This window comes from Maniola jurtina, chromosome 22, assembly GCF_905333055.1.
Source record: "Maniola jurtina chromosome 22, ilManJurt1.1, whole genome shotgun sequence".
Lineage (NCBI taxonomy): Eukaryota > Metazoa > Arthropoda > Insecta > Lepidoptera > Nymphalidae > Maniola > Maniola jurtina.
Window position 1 is genome coordinate 8452998 of NC_060050.1, and position 20938 is coordinate 8473935.

At 39.9% G+C, this 20938-nt stretch overlaps 1 protein-coding gene across 13 annotated transcripts in view; it reads left to right on the forward strand.

Annotated features, from left to right (window-relative positions):
- LOC123876907 (tight junction protein ZO-1) overlaps window positions 1-20938 on the forward strand; it is a 135645-nt gene that overhangs the window by 100764 nt on the left and 13943 nt on the right. For 11 of the 13 annotated variants that reach the window (XR_006798454.1, XM_045923315.1, XM_045923320.1 and 8 more), the window contains 12 exons: window positions 8715-8890; window positions 9462-9649; window positions 10973-11242; window positions 11895-12065; window positions 13635-13701; window positions 14347-14497; window positions 14821-14953; window positions 15569-15712; window positions 16386-16558; window positions 17392-17563; window positions 18133-18349; window positions 18594-18774. Coding sequence is in view for 12 of the 13 variants with exons in the window: in XM_045923315.1 (XP_045779271.1) it covers window positions 8715-8890; window positions 9462-9649; window positions 10973-11242; window positions 11895-12065; window positions 13635-13701; window positions 14347-14497; window positions 14821-14953; window positions 15569-15712; window positions 16386-16558; window positions 17392-17563; window positions 18133-18349; window positions 18594-18774 (2043 nt within the window). In the remaining variant the exon portion in view is untranslated. The other 2 variants (XM_045923325.1, XM_045923324.1) reach the window with 2 other exon arrangements.

Genomic DNA, 20938 nt, shown 5'->3' on the forward strand with positions numbered 1-20938 from the left:
CCGTTGCGGCGTGATTGTAGGACAAACTAGCATTACATATTTTCCCATTAAAATATAAAAACATGGATATGGATGAAGAGGTCACGAAGCTTTAATATTATTCTTTACTTTACTTAAACCGATATACAGAATACCTATATGAATTAGAAAAAAAAAAATTTAAGTCGACTCGTGGGAAAAATCACTCTTCCATATCTGAGTTGCGGATAAGAGTTTTTCTATTAACTACTTACAGAATTAACACCTACTTACCTACTAATAATTATGTAATTAAGAATAGCTTACAAAAACTTTCCGATGTGAAAATGCTTCGATGAGGCTTTCTTTCACAAACATCGTTTCTAATAAAAAATATACAATGCTTAATTTACGGGTTTTACAGGCCTTATACGCGTTGAATTTGAATGTATCTACATTATCTTTTAATATAAAATGTGTATAAACTACGAGATGTCGATTTAAGTGAAGGTCTTTGAAATCCCGTGGGAACTCTTTGATTTTTCGGGATAAAAAGTATCCTATGCTCAAACACATGTAAAAAATCACGTCGATCCTTACGCGGCGCCGTGTTGCGACGTTATTGAAGAACAAACCAATGAACCTAAAAAAAACCAATAATTGTGCATTTATAATACTTACTATGGGTGGTGATTTCTTCTTCTTGTTAACCCCTGACCCAAAAAGAGGGGTGTTATAAGTTTGACGTGTGTATGTGTGTATCTGTGTATCTGTCTGTGGCATCGTAGCGCCTAAACGAGTGAACCGATTTTAATTTAGTTTTTTTGTTTGAAAGGTGGCTTGATCGAGAGTGTTCTTAGCTATAATCCAAGAAAATCGGTTCAGCCGTTTGAAAGTTATCAGCTCTTTTCTAGTTACTGCAACCTTCACTTGTCGGGGGTGTTATAAATTTTTAATTTAAACTTGTCTTTTCTATGGCTCCCAATAATTCCGTCAATGTCGATTCAGTGGAGAAAACAACGTTATAATTGCTCGTATTCTTTTCTTGGGACTTTTCCTAACCTTTGTTAGACCTAGATTAATAAGGACTGTAAATTTTTATAAGAGACTGTTTTTATTAACCTTTGACTTTTGTTTATCTGTATGCTGTCTCCATTATATCGTTGAAATATCTTTGGATAATTTTTATCCGGCACGATTGGTAAGCCCACGCGGTGTTTTTATGTAGGTAGATACAACCTTTGCACAGAATCATAGAATAGCCATCTCTTCAAAATGCCATGAGTGAACTATTGAGGAGCTAGCGAACAAAAATTACTTGTAATTACTAATAATACATCTGATCGAAATGATTTTTCTATTACATTTTATTTTGCTTTACAAAACTGAACTCATTTCCAAGCAAAACGACGAAATTCATATTTTCGATCACTGAATAGGAAGGCTCTAATATGACTTCATTTCCAAGCAAAACGTTCTAAATCTGTGCTTGAGTTCGCGATTTCAATCAAAACGGTACAATAAGAGTAAATTTTAGCAGCTTTCAGTGTTTTTTGTTCTCCCTTTAAATTTTATTTCGCAATTAGCCTTTTTTTCGAAATAAATCAAGCACATATATTTACTTACTCGTAAATATGTACGAGTCAAGGTAAACTTAGTAAGCTAAAAACTTGAGTGTAGGTTCGCTTATTGTAATTATAAATTCTACACCTATACCTAGTTACCTTATTGGAAAGGGCGTTAGGTCAGGGTTTAGATATAAATACCTCCCTATGAGTATGTAAGTATAGCTATAGGTATTATAACTCCAGTCATCGGCCATCGACGTTGAGAGCACAAGAGGTCTAAAACGTTGACTCATCGAGAAAAATGCATGTAATCCGGTTAGGCGAAACCCGTAGTAGGTACTTCAGTCATATGCAATCAAATTTTGTTAAATATTTGTTCCTGCCTACTTAACCCCGGTAGAGAAAACTTCAGTTGACTACACGTAGATACTATATTATTTTAAAGATGTATTATATTATTTTAAAGACTTAGTACCTAAGTAAACCGCCTAAGAAAATCTCGTTTAAATTTTTTTTAGCGTTCTAAGTGCAAAAATATCGGTGAAGCGCGAGTCTGACTTGCACACGAAGGGTTCAGTATCATCATTCATCACTATCATCGTACAAGAAATAACATTTTTTAAACTTTCATTGACATCCCTTTGAAATTTTTGCTATTTGTTGCTACAGTGGCAATAGAAATGCAAAAATTTCAACTCCTACCGATTACGGTTCACGAGATACATCCGCTGACAAACAGACGGACGGACGGACGGCGGAGTCTCCGTTTCCAATAGGGTCCCCGCGATGTCACCCTTCGGACAAACCCTGAGAAGGGTTAAAAAAGAATTGATTGTTTAGAATATTTTACATATTGATTAAGGTTTAGGAGTATGGGTTTAGTAGGGTACCTCTTTCAAGCTAGCCGTTTCCACCTAACGACTGCACCATCATTTACCACGAGATGAGATTGCAATCAAGGGCTAACTTGACATAGGAGGTTAGTACCCAAAATTATCTAAGTAACTAATAACTTATACCCGGATTCACAATCATTACCTACTATGAGGTCGCATAGTGTAGGTTTCACCAATCAGATCATTGTAAATTGACGTGACACAGTCATCTGATTGGTGCAACCTACACTGTGCGTTCGAACGCACTGTGAGACCTCATAGTATGTTGTGAATACGGGTAACACTGAATTGACAAAAAAAAAACAACTTGTAAAAATATAAATTTTTCATGTTTTGCGTAAATCCAATTTGTATTTATGTATTCGAAATAAAATCCTAACATGGTTCGTCTGTTGCATAAATGAGATGTTTTGGTTGATGCGTAGGAGCCCCTTTATGGAAACACATTTTTTAGTCAAGTTACATCGAATTATAGCTTCATTGTGTAATCTTATTACATAACAAAGTTTTCATTTTACTTATCAATTCCAATTGAGTGGATAATTTTCTTATAAATTATGTATAAGAAAAAGTTACATATGAGTGTGCAATTTTGGTAGAGATGGAATTTTTAAGCCTAAGTTGAAAGTACCTAAGTAATTTTGATAGTGCTGATATATTTATCAAAATACGTAATTATACCTTCTTCTATGATTTTACATAATATATTGTATTTCTAAGTAAAAACCACGGGAAACCGCAAAATTATCCCACTGATGAAGATGACTTTCAACTAAATTCTGGTGCAATTACTTACCTACCTCCTATACATTGCACCTCAAAGAATTCAGAAGAAAGATTTGAATATCGCATTTGGAAAACATTAACTCAAAACCGATTCAAAAGAACATAATTATTCTTATAAAACATAATATGAAAAATAAATATCAATTTTACGCGACGTAAAGAAAAGAATGTTAATTAGTAAAGAAAATAATCTAGCCTTTAAAGTATTACACTATATTTTTTATAGTTAGTTATAACGTAAGTTTGGAATTCCAATGGAAACCTTGCTTAACTCGGTAACGCAGATAATCGAATTTTCTCTGGGTTATCGCTCAGCTCCGTGTCCTTTCTCAGACTAATCTGCGTAATCTGTTCACGCTCTGGGGCTTCTCTACTTACCGTTGGACTACTACCGCTTACGATCGAGGTTGTACGACGTGCGTGTTATACCGGCTTCTCACGGTAGGCGATATTTCGGATGGACGCCGACCAGCCACACCGACGCACAGTGGGAAGAGTATCGCCCGTGGTAGCGCAGACACGTTGTTCAAGTCTTGTGCGCGGTCGTGGTGTCGCGTCGTCGGCCACGATAATCCTTAGAATCACGCACCGTGGGAAGCCGGTATAATACGTGCACAATACGTGTTATGAATTCGGGCTGATTTTGACAACACCATAAATAATTCAACATCGAATTTTCTTTTTACTTGTCCTAGAATGTCTCTCCTTAATTTATAGCTCATTGATTTTAGAAGAGAGCCACCGTTATAGCTACCCAAAATACAACGCAGATTTGGTGTTCTCAAAGATGTCTTGTTAGATTTCTTTATAAAACCATGGTCCACATTATCCCAACGCCTCTAATGCCTCTACCATTAGCATAGTACAAAATAGGTAGGTACTTTACATGGAGAGAAGTTTGTATTGGTATTAGATAGCGTGTGTATCTACCTAATGTTGCATTCCCTCGCCTCGACAATAGATCGCTGATGCGAGGAATTTTGATGGATTCGTTGTAACTATGACTCAGGTGGCCCTTCGCCATTCGTGGAATTCGATATGACGGTTTCATTTCATTCAGATAACTGTTTCTGATGACCTGTTCAAACGTTAGCAATTATGATACAGTGAGAAGGTATCTACGTACGTAGTATATTTTAGGTATTATAAGCAAAAAATGTAGAAAGTAATGTTACATTACAAATGTAACGTTACAAGAAAGTACAATCAATGACGTACTGTTTTTTAACCCCCGAGGCCCCGACCCAAAAAGAGGGGTGTTATAAGTTTGACGTGTGTATCTGTGTATCTGTCTGTGGCATCGTAGCTCCTAAACTAATGAACCGATTTTAATTTAGTTTTTTTTTTGTTTGCAAGGTGGCTTGTAGCTACAATCCAAGAGAATCGGTTTAGCCGTTTGAAAGTTATCAGCTTTTTTCTAGTTACTGTAACCATCACTTGTCGGGGGTGTCATAAATTTTTAATTTACACTTGTTGGCTCTGCTGCAAAAAATGGTAACAATGCATCCAAAATGCTTTCCCTTCTAAAGTTTTGATAACTGAGAGTTTGTCAAAGTTCAAAAGAAAATGTCTGCACATAAAAATGTACCTAGGAACAGTGATGGATTAACCCTTAATCAAATTAAGCAATTGCCTAGGGCATCACGTCTGAGGGGGCACCAGAAGAAGCACAAAAAAATCTGTCCTTAGGGCATTCACGTCTCACTCTCACGTCACCAAAAACTACACCAAAAAACTTTTTTTGGTGTGGTTTTTGGTGACGTGAGAGTAGAAACTTTTCTAGGACTAATTTGAAAATTCGCCCGTTTTAAGTTGACATAGAGTCCGATCTAGAATCTAACCCCACTCCCGCTTGCCCACTCGCTGCCCGACAATTCGAATGTCCCCGAAAGCCGCAAGGCGCATTTCAATAAATAAATAAATAATTATGCTTTGGTTTTTATTGTTGTCGCACCTACTCCACTTCTAAAGTACGTTTCATCTCATCATCTTGTTTTACAAAAAACTAATGTTTTTAGGCGGTAAAGGTTTAATTAAAGACCGATTCTAGTTAACATACGGATAGGGGGGCCCACAGGCATGGATTGTTTAGGGCATCAAGTAGTCTTAATCCGTCACTGCCTAGGAACAACATAGTTTAACAATAGTAAGCCAGTTAAGCCAGCTAGGTATTTCAGATGGCTATGTAATAGGATCTCTAACCAGATTAGAAGACATGTCGCAACCTATCGCTAACAAAGGGTTTTTATGCAACGCGTGCCTTTATCGTCTGCGAAAGTATCGAGGTCAGCTGTCAAACAATGTTGCACGCGGGCTAAAGGTCTTCGCACACTACACATAGGATACAACTCCGCTCCAACTCCATGCTTTACTGCGAGTCGGAGTAGAGACAGCATTCGGCAACACGTTTGTGTGTGCGAAGATCTTTAATCTATACATATAATAAAATTGTAGAAAAGTGGTGTCTGTACAATGGAAATATATAAAAAAAAGTAACAGGGGTTGTTATTATATCGATGCCGAACCCGAAATTGTAATTTTTTTTGTCTGTTTGTCTGTGTGTTTGTGCACGCTAATATCAGAAACGGCTTATTCGATTTAGATACGGTTTTCACTAATATATTGTAGTAAGCTTCACTTAACATTTAGTGTTTATTTCATGTCAATCGGTTCATAAATAAAAAAGTTATGTCAATTTAAAGAATCACTATTCCACGCGAACGAAGTCGCGTCCACAGCTAGTCTCATAATAATGTGTTTATAGTAGGTACCTATCTACCAGTGGCGTAACTATATCATCTAGGGCCCGTGGCAAATTCTTTTAATGGGGCCCTATCAGTAAAAATCGTCACGTTGTACTCAGTTTAATTTTAATAAACTTTGAGAGTTTCAGCATACCTACTCAATTACACGTTGTACCTACATATTACCCATTACCCTACCCACTAATGGCCATAGGCAAGGCCGTAGCCAGGAATTGGTGGGGGGGGGGGAGGGGTTTATCCTAGTGATTATTTTATCCTAGGTTTTATCCTATCGGGGTGAATACCTAGTTGCTAAGTGGAATTGTAACTTTCAATTTGACAGCAAGATAGAAAACAACAAGATATAGGACAAAAAAGCGAGAGATGAACGAGCTCAGCCATAAAAAATGTTATGTTTTAAAGCCCCTCACTCAACTTTTCTCATGAACAAGTGTAAATTAAAAATTTATAACACCCCCGACGATCCAAAGTATTTGAGATTTCCAAAACATCATTTTCAAATAAATAATTATGTATCGTCCATCTTGACAGCTTGACATTTGTCTATTGACATAATATTAAAAACCTAACGGTTATCTAACCTTCTTTTCTACAAGAAAACTAGAAAAGAGCTGATAACTCTTAAACGGCTGAACCAATTTTTTTAGATTATAGCTAAGAACACTCTCGATCAAGCCACCTTTCAAACAAAAAAAACTAAATTAAAATCGGTTCATTCGTTTAGGCGCTACGATGCCACAGACAGATACACAGATACACAGATACACAGATACACAGATACACAGATACACAGACACACAGATACACAGATACACAGATACACAGATACACACGTCAAACTTATAACACCCCTCTTTTTGGGTCGGGGGTTAAAAATAAAGAGTTTCTAGGGATATTTGTGTGTTTGTATTGTGCAGAAGGCAAGGGGAAACCACTGCAACTAATCTTCCCAAGAAAGTCATCATGGAAATACAAACAAAGAGATCACGGACGCCATGTAACCCGCCTAGCAACCGGCGCCGCTCTGCTTCCGGGGCAGACGGTGGGAAATGTGCTACAGGCCACGGGGTAGCAGGAGACCAGGCTCCCCATGGAAATTCAGCTACTGGAATATCTGTTAAGCTGCGCCAAATCCAGACGATAGGGACGTGGAATGTGCGCGGCTTACTTAGCCCCGGGAAACTTAACATCTTGGAAACGGAGATTACCAGATGCGGCCTGAACATCTGTGGACTCAGTGAAACCCACTGGAGAGGTAACGGATATTTCCTCACTGACTCCCACGCCTTATACTTTTCTGGCAATGACACCAGCAGCCAGAACGGAGTCGCTCTCTTAATACCCGCACGCCAGAGGAACTGTGTTATCGGCTTCGAAGCAGTAAGTGACCGGATTATCAGCGTCAAGCTTAAAGCATCCCCAGTAAACCTGACCATTGTGCAAATATGTGCCCCCACCAGCACTGCCAGTGACGACATTATAGAGAGGTTCTACACGGAACTGGAGACCACCATCACAAAAGTCCCTCAAAGAGAAACTCTAGTAATACTGGGTGACTTTAATGCTAAAATTGGAGTAAACTCTAACCAGCTTAGCTGTAGTAGTAGTAGCTTAGTAGTAGTTAGATAGTATCTACCTTCAATATTTTATATTGAATACTAGCTGATGTTTCACGCTATATTATTTACTTCAATGGTCAACCCATAGTAACCGACAGGCCGAGATGGCAATTGGAGTATGAGGCGGGGTGTCCCCAACCCGATGCCATCTCAACTGTGTATAACTCTGAGTTGGCGCGGAACCTCCTGCTATGATTTTTTTTTTCATTTCTCTACTTAATCATTTTCTACACTGTTTTCAACATCCAATCAAAACTTAGGTAGGTATTGCTCCTACTATTTTTTTCTCGTGTAAAATTTCGAAGTAGGAACATGAAAACAAGTAGATGGCTCTAGCGGGTAGGTAGATGTTCAGATGTCTCATTTCTTTGTTTCCGTAAACTCGCTTTGATACATAAAATTGTCCTGTATAAAGATCTGATTACATGCCCTTTCATATTCGGCGTGTGCCAGAAAGCCTTTGACGCGTATGGTGTATGATGTATCTACCGTGTACGCTTTCTCTTTATCATGTTAATTGTTCTCTTGTATAAAATGACAAAACACGACTCTCTGAGGCCCTGTAACATTTCCAGTATATAGGTTTAGCAACCGTGACGTGAGCGTGGGATAGCGTTAGGATAAATCTGTCATTTAGTACCTCAGTAGTCATTTAGTAGGGGAATTTTTAAGGTTCCGTACTTCAAAAGGAAAAAGAAACCCTCATAGAATCATTTCGTTGTCTGTCTGTCTGTCTGTCTATCCATCCGCCCGTCCGTCCGCCCGCCCGCCGTAATTGTTGTCTAATGATGATTCAATATGGAATGATCTCCAATTTTGCACACATCATCGTCCCAAGTTTATTCAACAGATGGAAAAGCCAACCGATATAACTTCTAATCCAACTGAGAAAATTCAAAATTATTTTTATTACTATTTTATCTCATAGATAGAAAATGATAAGAAGTCGCAACTGAAGCCACCCACCAGATCAGACTAAACCATTGTACAATGCATAATTTTCCGAACTGGTCTTAGGTACATGGTGCTCCCCAGCCCCAGGCATATCTCTAGACTAGAGAAATTCGTTATTTCCCTTGTTTATAAACTACAATCTTTAAAATTCTCTTTCTTCTTTTCCAGACAACAGAACGCAACTCAGGTTGGGAGACACATAGGGTCAGACTGAACCGCGTCCCAGGCTACGGGTTCGGCATCGCTGTGTCTGGCGGCAGAGACAACCCTCACTTCGCGAGCGGCGACCCGTCCATCGCTGTGTCTGACGTACTTCGAGGAGGACCGGCGGAAGACAAACTACAGTAAGTTCTTTTTTCATGAGACTTTCTTTTTTCTCTCTGGGCAGGTATCCGCACTGAAAAGCGGTCATTCGATCCGACTCCATGAAGGTACGGATATAAAAAACTCAGCCCGAACTCGGATATTGCTTACGCACTATCCGATCTCTGATCCAAATCCAGTAGACATCTATTTGATATATTATTATCCACAAAGAATCATAAAAATCGTGTGCGAATTATGTTTGTCTGACTCTCGTAGTCTGTCCTCAATAATGAAAATACTTAAAGTGGTTCATCCATGGATTTTAGACAGTTTATTGAACATACAACAACTTTTCCAATTTTCCAATGAACAGCCAAAAAGTAGGATGTTTGATTTCCACCAACAAGTTTTCACTTTTCATTTTCTCTATTGCAATGTCTATGTCAAGATAAAATACGAAACAAATCACTCAAAATCGGCATATTTCGGACACCCTTAATTTCTATCTGAGCAAACTACTGCCCGCAGGTTTATTTGACGCAAAACATGTTAAACTTACTGAAACATATGAAACATATTAAAGTATAATTGCCTTTCTTTTATTTTCAGAGTAAACGACAGGATAGTATCAGTAAACGGAGTACCATTAGAGAATGTGGAGTACGCACGAGCGGTGCAAGTCCTCAGGGAGTCCGGGGCGACGGTCTCGCTCGTGGTACGACGGCGAGCCCCCGCCCCGCCGCCCACCGCGCCCACCACCATCAAACTCGCGCTCACGAGGAACGGGAAGAAGGAAGGTGAGGAGGCACACTCATGTAATGGGATTTTTATGGCGGCCTTTAGATCACCCAGTGAGGTGATTCACTAGAGTGTCTAATACTGAATGATAGCCACCGAGCTGATTTTCTAGTCCATTGAAGGTTTTCTACGAAAAATATTTTGATGTCGCCCAGTGAAGCAGCAATGAAGGCTATCATTCAGTGTTAGACATTGAGTTAACGAATCACCTAGCTGATCTGCCACGTGTTCTCGCCGTTGCGTTGTGACGAGATTTGGGTACAGTTCTTGTAAGTTAAGGTTATCCAAAAAGTCTTGGAAAATTAATCAATTGATTTTACAGTCGCACTGTTCGCTCTAAATTAATTGATATTTCACCTACGTCACCTTAGTGCCTACCAAATTGGGTATAGTCCGTGCAAAATGACTTCTTACGCGCGATTTTAACTGTATAGGTCAACTGTACTAAAATCGTACTTTTGACATGATATTTCATGAAGTAAAAATGGCGCGTGAGAACTAATTTTTTGCGCATATATAAATACTTTCTACATGGAGGCACGGCAAGCATTTATCGAATATTATTTATCTTCTTAGATAACTTCTCGCAAGATCACACGTACCGTGAAATATTTATCCGTTGGTTGGTAGATAAAGGAAATCCTTAACTGCCTAATTTCTAATATAGCCAAGAAGTCGATTGCCTTGAGCATTTCCGGACATCAACTATTTTGAAACCTAGACTCGTCTAAGCAAGCGCATTCCATCTGCATTTTTACCTATACCTAATCCCCTTAGAGAAGTTTTTGATTGTTCTATTGGGAGTGGGGCAGGGTTTCTTTCTTTCTTCTTTTTGGGTAGGTTTCCGCAATGAAACGTCTCTGTCTATTGTACAGTGCCCCTGCCGCTGTAGTCATCACTTCAGCCATCCAAGCTTACTCCAGAAGCTAAGTAGACCACTGGGGGCAGGGTCTCATTACTCGTGACATGACCAGGATACTGATGGTTACGTCGTTACGTTAGTCCTTAACTGCGATCTTACCTGGTGGTAAGTGATGATGCAGTCTAAGATGGAAGCGGGCTAACTTGGAAGGAGTATGGCAGTTTCGGTTTCTACGCGGCATCGCACCGGAACGCTAAATCACTTGGTGGCACAGCGTCATCGCTTGAGTGGTAACTGGCCACGACGGAAACCTCCCACCAGACCAGACCAGAGATAATTTAGAAATTATAAATTCCCGAATTGCCTCTGCCAGGAATTGAACCCGTGACGTCAGCACTTGCACCACTGATCCAGGAAGGTCGTCAATATACATATACTAACTAAGAATTTTTTATTCCAGACTTTGGCATAGTCCTAGGATGCAAAATCTACGTCAAAGAGCTGACGATGCGCGCGAGGGAACAGCTAAACCAGGCAGGACAAGGCCTCTGTGAGGGCGACGTGATCGCGCGTATAAACAACACGGCCGTCACGGACGCTATGACGCTGAAGGAGGCGAGGAAGCTCGTGGAGTCGTGCAAGGATCGGCTCAACTTGGTGGTCACCAGGGAACTGATCAGGGAGGAGACGGTCACCAATGGGAATTACCAGAATAATTATAGTAGTTTAGGTGAGTTCATTTGTTGGTTCTTCCAGAGGATGATTCATTTTATAGATTACTTAACTAAATTCTACTCCCAACCCAAGGGTCACTGGTAGAGATCTCTTATAGAGATAAGTGGTGCTTCCCTGTCATCTTTTTCTTTATTTTTATTTTTATTGTTACAACTTTCTGGTACAAATAAAATAAAAAATAAAATAAAATACTATCTACCGAGATGTTACAGCAATCAATAAAATATCATCTTCTCGCGTTGGACCTTCAATTGTGAGGATCGTGGCTCCCTTGAGATATCACATTCTTCACGATGTTGCGCCATTTTTCCCTGTTAGCTGTAACGGAAGGCATTGCAGAAGGGTGTGCAGTAAAATATACTACCCTGGAAAATGTTACTATTGGATAGATCTTTTTGTTTTCTCAAGTTGTGAAGAAAAAACTAAAATGTTGTATCAATATCATGTTTGCTTAAGATTACGACACTGTCTAATGGTAAAAAACTATAGGGCAGTTTGCATAGAACTTTTATCCATGTAGGATATCGAAATGTCAAGGTTTTTTTAGACTTTTACCGCATACCATTGTCGATTTACTTACATAAATTCAAAAAGAAAGAGTTACGTATATATTTTTACTAATTCCACATTATGCTCTTCTTTTTTAGAAGCAACACCACACACCACATATCCCAACAGTGGGGAAGCTATGTCCAGTCCGTACTCCAGCAGTGGGCAGAACCTGTACGTAGCAGCTCCAGTGAGGGGTGCGGACAACAGACGAGGTCCGATGTCACTCGACGAGCAGCCACCAAGACCGCCGCCACCTAGGAATGATGGTATGAATCCCAATAGTGGGGAAGCTATGTCCAGTCCGTAATCCAGCAGTGGGCAGAACCTGTACGTAGCATCACCAGTGAGGGGTGCGGACAACAGACGAGGTCCGATGTCACTCGACGAGCAGCCACCAAGACCGCCGCCACCTAGGAATGATGGTATGTATCCCAACAGTGGGGAAGCTATGTCTAGTCCGTACTCCAGCAGTGGGCAGAACCTGTACGTAGCAGCGCCAGTGAGGGGTGCGGACAACAGACGAGGTCCGATGTTACTCGACGAGCAGCCGCCAAGACCGCCGCCACCTAGGAATGATGGTATGAATCCCAATAGTGGGGAAGCTATGTATAGTCCGTACTCCAGCAGTGGGCAGAACCTGTACGTAGCAGCGCCAGTGAGCGGTGCGGACAACAGACGAGGTCCGATGTCACTCGACGAGCAGCCGCCAAGACCGCCGCCACCTAGGAATGATGGTATGTATCCCAACAGTGGGGAAGCTATGTCTAGTCCGTACTCCAGCAGTGGGCAGAACCTGTACGTAGCAGCGCCAGTGAGGGGTGCGGACAACAGACGAGGTCCGATGTCACTCGACGAGCAGCCACCAAGACCGCCGCCACCTAGGAATGATGGTATGAATCCCAATAGTGGGGAAGCTATGTATAGTCCGTACTCCAGCAGTGGGCAGAACCTGTACGTAGCAGCGCCAGTGAGGGGTGCGGACAACAGACGAGGTCCGATGTCACTCGACGAGCAGCCGCCAAGACCGCCGCCACCTAGGAATGATGGTATGTATCCCAACAGTGGGGAAGCTATGTCTAGTCCGTACTCCAGCAGTGGGCAGAACCTGTACGTAGCAGCGCCAGTGAGGGGTGCGGACAACAGACGAGGTCCGATGTCACTCGACGAGCAGCCGCCAAGACCGCCGCCACCTAGGAATGATGGTATGTATCCCAACAGTGGGGAAGCTATGTCTAGTCCGTACTCCAGCAGTGGGCAGAACCTGTACGTAGCAGCGCCAGTGAGGGGTGCGGACAACAGACGAGGTCCGATGTCACTCGACGAGCAGCCGCCAAGACCGCCGCCACCTAGGAATGATGGTATGTATCCCAACAGTGGGGAAGCTATGTCTAGTCCGTACTCCAGCCGTGGGCAGAACCTGTACATAGAAGCGCCGCCGGTGAGGAGTGCGGACAACAGACGAGGTCCAATGTCACACGATGAGCAGCCGCCGAGACTGCCACCGCCTAGGAATGATGTTATGAATCCCAACAGTGGGGAAGCTATGTCTAGTCCGTACTCCAGCTGTGGGCAGAATCTGTACGTAGCAGCGTACAGGTTCTGCCCGTACGGACCCTATGTTTTTATTTGTGTCGCTGTTATAATTTTCTCGCGACTTAGTCCGCGTGGATTTAGGTTTTTGAAAATCCTGAGGTAATTTTCCGGGATTAATAGTAGCACGCTTTGATCCGTGTGCGACGCGATTGAAGTATAAACAAATAAGTGAACACTTTCGTATTTATAATAGCGGTAGTAATATAATATTCTGATTTTAATTTGTGATTGTTTCATTACAGATTATTACAGCAGTCGGAGGCAACTTTATGAAGAGGATGGAATGACAAATCAAAGAAATAAACCACCGTAAGGACCTACAAAAATTGAAAACATCGTCATTTCAACATAATATGACGATGTTTTCAGTTGGTGATGTTTACATATTATTTCGTTATGGGCTCCCAGACTGGCAGGCTTGCTTTGAGGGGCGAAATACCCAGTGGCGAAAAAATAGTCTTTACATGATTGTATGATTAATACCACGTATCCAGCCTAAGCTCTGGTAGCTTAGGCTGGTTAGGAGGTATTAAACATATTTTTAACTAGCTGTGCCCGCGACTTCGTTCGCGTGGAATAGTGACTTTTCGGGCAGTGTGATTCTTTAAATTGACATAACTTTTTTATTTATGAACCGATTGACATGAAATAAACACTAAATGTTAAGTGAAGCTTACTACAATATATTAGTGAAAACTGTATCTAAATCGAATAAGCCGTTTCTAATATTAGCGTGCACAAACACACAGACAAACAGATAAACAGATAAAAAAAATTAATTACAATTTCGGGTTCGGCATCGATATAATAACAACCCCTGCTACTTTTTTTTATATATTTCCATTGTATAGACCCCACTTTTCTACAATTTTATTATATGTATAGATTTTAAGCAGAGTTACTTTGCTAAACTACAATTTTCTGATTTTTTAAATTCATGTTTTCTGTTGTCAGGAGTGAACCTCGGTTAATAAGTTTTCAAAAAGAAGGTTCGGTGGGTCTGAGACTGTGTGGGGGCAATCGCTCCGGGGTCTTCGTGTCTGGCGTACAACCGACCAGCCCAGCCGCGCTACAGGGCTTGCAACCTGCTGACAAGATACTTAAGGTAAAGCCAAGGTTGACAAAAAATATACAATTTTCGATACTTCAGGTTATTTGCTATATTTGATCCATCTTTAATCCATACTAATATTATAAATGCGAAAGTGTGTCTGTCTGTCTGCTACCTTTTCACGGCCCAACAGTTTAACCGATTCTGACGAAATGTGGTACACGGTTAGCTTATATTCCGGGGATATATAGAGTTCCCACGGGATTCTGACAACCTCAATCCACATGGACAAAGTCCCGGGCGTCAGAAAACTATACGAAACGTTGATTTCATTCCCGGGCATCAGAAAACTATAAGAAACATTGATTTCATTCCAGGTGAATGACATGGAAATGAAAGGCGTGACCCGAGAAGAAGCAGTGCTGTTTCTACTGAGCTTACAGGAACGGATAGACCTCATAGTGCAACACTCGCCCGACGAATACAACGCCGTTGCAAGCGGACAGATGCGTAAGTTGAAAAATGAAAATGAACTTTATTTGAACCCATTTAAAGAATGTTTTTAGGGTGGGGGGGAACTTATTCAATATAATTGATTAGGAAGTTGAGGTGTGAAGGAGAAACATACCACTGATTCCTAATATCATAGTGTAGGTAAATACATAGTATAGTAAGACGATTTCCTTGATGTTTGCTGACGAACCTGCTCGTGCCCATGTCATAGCGCATACCTACTCGATGCTGCAATACGTAGGTATACTGAACCTGATCGACCTACATTCTAAATCACTAGAAATCACACTAATATTATAAAGGCACTTTGTGTGTGTGTGTGTGTGTGTGTGTATGTTTGTTACTTCTTCACGCAAAAACAACTGGGCAGATTTGGCTGAAATTTTAAATGAAGATAGATCATACCATGAAATTAGCACATAGGCTTCAGCTAGTAATGCATATAAATAAAGTTCGTTCTGCCAACTTCTGCTGTTCAGCCATTCGTCATCAATCTTGTCTTCGTCTTACGATACGAAACGTTACGATTACGATAAGAAACATCTCTTTAAGCGGCTTAATATTTTAGCATGTATAGGTTTTTAATATAAGTTCTCATATATTTGTTTGCAGCGGGAGACTCATTTCACATCAAGACGCATTTCCATTATACCGAGCCGACGGAGGGCGAAATGTCCTTCCGCTGCGGTGACGTATTCCATGTAATGGACACTTTGCACAATGGAACCGTTGGCGCTTGGCAAGTCTACCGGATAGGTACGAATACCCTGTACTACACCAAATCTTTATATTATACACTACAATCTGTGTGTCAAGTCATATCAGGCCGGGCTCCAAAACTCTTTTAGTCAGGTGACCCGAGAATTCGGCGGTACGTCCCTTCGTGAAAAAGACGTAACTCTATCTCTCATGAAAGAGAGATTATCAAGCAGAGCTTACTTGGTCACGTGACCAATAATATGACGTGTTACGATGCAATAAAGTCCAATCCAGCTTGCACAGCACTGCAAAACTTAAGGTGCACTAAACGGGTCTAACCGCGAAGTACTTTAATTTGGTTTTTCGCAATTTGTAAACTAATACGACAAAGTAGGCTTATAGTATTCTAATTCCACCAATGGCAGTATCATCTTCACAGGTTTACATAAAAATCTTTACTTGAAAGTGTTCAGTTTAAGAAATTAGTCAAAATAATGAGTTTGACGTGAGTTACTCATACATTAGTCGATACTGTGGCTAATTTCCTAAGTCTAATAAATATGACGATAACTTACCGAATCGAGTGTACTGAATCGCCCGGCAGATTTGGTGCGACTAAGATTTAATAAAGAATTAAAACCTGCCATTAATCGGACATAGCTCATCAATTGTAAACAATATTTCAATGTATTGTAATGTAATGTATGTATTTGTATGTATTCTTTTCTAGGTCGCAACAACCAGGAAGTCCAAAAAGGCACCATACCAAACAAGGCGCGAGCCGAGGAGCTAGCTACAGCTCAGTTCAACGCCAACAAAAAAGAGATGTCAGGGAACGACGTCAAACACAACTTCTTCAGGCGGCGAAGATCCACGCATAGACGGAGCAAGAGCCTTGGGAAGGTACTACGGTCTCTTATTAATGTTTGATCTTTAAGAGGGGTCTCTCCGTCACTCGCTCCATACAAACGTAGTTCGTCTCCCATTGGAATACTAACCAATCATACTCAATAGAATTTTGTAGAAACGTTCCGGGAACTAATATCTATGTCTGTGGTTTTCCAGATTTCCTTTAAAATATTCGGCTTCAAAGTTACGCGGTCTTAAAAATTCACGTACAAATCTTTGAGCCCCTGTAATTTTAAAACTACATATTTTTAGAAAAACCACACCACAGGCACAGATATTAGTTTCTAGAATATGTCTGCAAAATTTCATGGACTTTGGTTGCTGAATATTTAAATGAAATTGGAGCTACGATTGTATGGAGTAAGTGACGGAGAGAGCCCTGTTAACAACTTGTCGGAACGGTATTTGACCAAATTGACCAAAACAAACGAACATTTTTCGGGATTTTCTTTCACGGTTTATTGCAGTGTTCTAGCTGTATAGCACTAGGTTATTGAGTAACAAACATGCAAACATCCACTTTCACATTTATAATATTAGTAGGATTAGGATTATTTGTTATTTATATTTATTACTTGCTGATGTCCGCGACTTCGTCCGCGTGGATTTAGGTTTTTCAAAATCCCGTGGGAACTCTTTGATTTTTCGGGATAAGAAGTAAGTAGCCTGTGTTTTCATCCAGGGTATAATCTATCTCCATTCCAAATTTCATCCAAATCCGTTCAGCCGTTTTTGCGTGATTGAGTAACAAACATCCAAACATCCACACTTTCACATTTATAATATTATGTTATATAGTAGGATTTATTTCTAAACTACTATTTCAGGAGCACTGGGACGAAGTAGTGCTATCAGATAGCATAAGCAAGTTCCCAGCCTATGAGAGGGTAGTGCTAAAGCAGCCTGGCTTCGTTAGACCCGTCATAGTTCTGGGTGCAGTGGCCGATATAGCGAGGGAAAGGCTTTTATCCGATAGTCCTGACAAGTTCTCTTCGCCAAGTAAGTGTTCTGTGTTCAAGTAAGTGTTCTAGAACTAAGTCCTTTTACGGATTACAGGTCATCAAACTAACTTCATCATCATCAGTCATCAGATTAACTTTCAAATCCAAAATGGCGGAAGGAATAAATTTTTATACATCAACACCCATATTAAAAATACCTATATGTAGTATATATATGGGTGTCGTTTCTTAGGTTTCAGGGATTTCTGATTACGATAGTCAACACCTATTTTCAAAAAAAAAATTGCACGGGAATATTTATTTTTTTCAGGAAATATTTAGGAGTGCTGATTACGAAATTGACATCTATTTTCAAATCAAAAATGGCGGGCATCAGTTTTAAGAATACACGCTGCATTTAAAAAAATGTTATGAATTATTTGCAATATTTTGTTATAAGTTATTTTTTTAGATTCAGATACAAGTTAGCCCTTGACTGCAATCTCACCTGGTGGTAAGTGATAATGCAGTCTAAGATGGAAGCGGGCTAAGTTATTAAATCCACGCTCCTTTGGTTTCAACACGGCATTGTGTTATAAATAAATTACTAATTCTAATATTTCACAGAAATGGACAGCACGCTGGAAGATAGCAAGTCCAAATCTACCAGCATCATACGTCTGTCAAGCATCAGAAGTATAATGGAGCGGGGAAAACATGCTCTGCTGGATATCACTCCAAATGCCGTGGATAGACTGAACTATGCCCAGTTTTACCCCATCGTTATCTTCCTGAAAGCGGATAATAAGCACATTATTAAGCAACTTAGAAGCGGTTTACCAAAGTAAGTAATCTTCTTTCATAAAACTGAATACTTTGTTGTGTAAAATGTCAAAACATTTAGGGGAAAACAATTGAGTTTAAGTTTCGTTTAAAATAGGTATAATATCAATATGTACTTGTTTTGCAAAATGATCACATTTACCCCATGTAGTTTCAATGTTACCCCAAAATTCCTTAGTGGTAGAAAATAAACAGAATTAGGTACTTTAATGTTAAATTATTATATTGGTACTTATATTCCCAAGGTCAGCCCACAAATCATCCAAAAAGCTACTTGAGCAGTGTCAACACATGGAGCGTGTGTGGGGCCACGTGTTCACGCACACCATCACGCTGAGCGAGGCCAACCAGAACACGTGGTTCAGCAAACTGTGCGACCTCATACAGCGCACACAGCAGCAACAGCTATGGGTGTCTGAGACTAAGGTGAGTTTTACAGGAGGTTTTAAATACGGGTGGTTGTTGTTTGTCATAGTTTGTGTAAGTTATAGTACAAGTGTGCTTAGTATAAGGTTTTACATTCCAAGATACTAAGATTACACTAAGGCTGAGATCTATAGAGCGTACTTTGACTTTACTCAGACTTTACTTACGAGCTAAGAAAACGGCGGTATTCATAGAATAAACTTCGAAGTCGTGCTAAGTGCGAGCTTAGCAAAGCCTTTGTTTTGTTAAGTTGATATCCTTAGTTTTTCGTAAGTAGCCGATTTTCTCAGTTTTTAATAATCAATCTATCTGTAATCAGTAGATAAGTTACTTAGCAACATTATTATTTGACAAAAAAACCATACAATTATTGGAAAATAACAACGTTGCTAAGTAACTTATCTATAGATTACAGGTAGATTAAACATTGAGAATGAACGTTAGTTAACTTAGGCTTTGCTTAACCCGCACTTAGCACGACTTAGGATTTGACTCTATAAATACCGACGTTGTCTTAGCTCGAAAGTAAAGTCTTAAGTTTAGTCAAACTACATCTAAAGCTCTCAATCTTAGTATTAGATATAACGTTGGTAGAATTCGAGGGTCGAAACACTTCAGCGTTAACGCAAGATGGTCCGTAATAGCGTTGTTTTAAATCTCAACTTTGCCTATAAATCTACAGCCAGCGCGCAGCGTTGGAAACTTGGGAAAATAAAATCAGTGGAACTGAATTATTCACTTTGAATCAAGGACTTTTAAATCCTTAAGTCAAAATCTAATCTGACGTTATTGAATTTTAATTAGAATCCTGTCAATATTTGTGAGATATATAATCTCATACTAAGCACATGGATGAATGATAGTATAAAACTTATATTTTATTGATCTGGGACAGTATAGCGATGGTTTATACCATATTTGACAGACTTTAGCTGTTTGGATTTTTGTGCTTCTAATATAGTTTTTGGAGTACAGTTTACGGAACACTAACTCATGGACTCTTCATGATAGCCTTAAAAATATATTTAATAATGTTCTCATTTTGATAAGAGTATTTGCTAAACTGTCCTTTAGTAAATAAAATACACTAGGTATTTCTTCTTTTTAATTTACGAAGATGTTCAGGTTTTTGTAGACTATAAGACTATTTCAAGTATTTTTTTATCTTATTCGTTTAGGTAGGTACTCTTAAAACAACTCATTTCTTTGGGGTTCCATCGTAAAAAACTTTCTATTCTCAATACTCAAAATATTATTTATTTCAAATTAGTGCGCAGTAACCATCAAATGACTAAATTTATCAACAGTCAATCTCATTACGCTTGAAGGTATCTGTTGTTGGGTGCATTTGGATAACTATGTCATCAAAACTATATGTAACCCTATCGAAAATATGGATGTGGTCTTGTTTTTCTCGAAAAAGTATCTCTGATTATGGAGAGATGCATTTTACATGTAAACCGGTAAGAACCGTTGTAAAAAGATTTTGAACGAAGAGATCACCTCCATATTTCTCTTTATTTATTTATATGTAAAGCATATTAATCAATTTCTTTCTGTTCTGTCTTGCGGCGGTGTAGCACGTTGAAATGGTGTCGGACATATACTTCCCCATCCCGCCCTCCCCGTACCCAGCCTTCAGTCCCATCTCTTACCCCATGAACTTCTATCCCCCGTCTCCGCAGAAACCTCGCACGCCAAACATGTCTCCATCAAACTCGAGCACTAAACTAACTAAACGTCACGACCAGCTGTTTGATGCTAACCGAAATCATGTCCCATACTACTACTCTGAAACTTTAACCCCATGCATGCCTAACAATATGTACAGTGTGCCTAATCCGTATCCTAACAGAAGCAGGCAATTTACTAATCCATACGATGAAAGGCAAAATCTCATGCAGAGATCCAAAGTTCACCCCAGATTACAAAATTCTAGCATCAGTCCAGAACTATCTCAAATTTTCAACAAAAGCAATGGCCCGCAATCTTTCAGACCATACAGCGTTCTAGAAACATCCACAAAGTCTCCGCTTCCGAACGTGCAAAGGCCACTTTCAGTTGTCCCGATATCGGACCAATTCAGACCAGCATCAGTCTTCTTCAAGGATGATAAAGAAAAATCTAACGAACCACCCGAATGGAGGGCATATGTTCAAAAAGA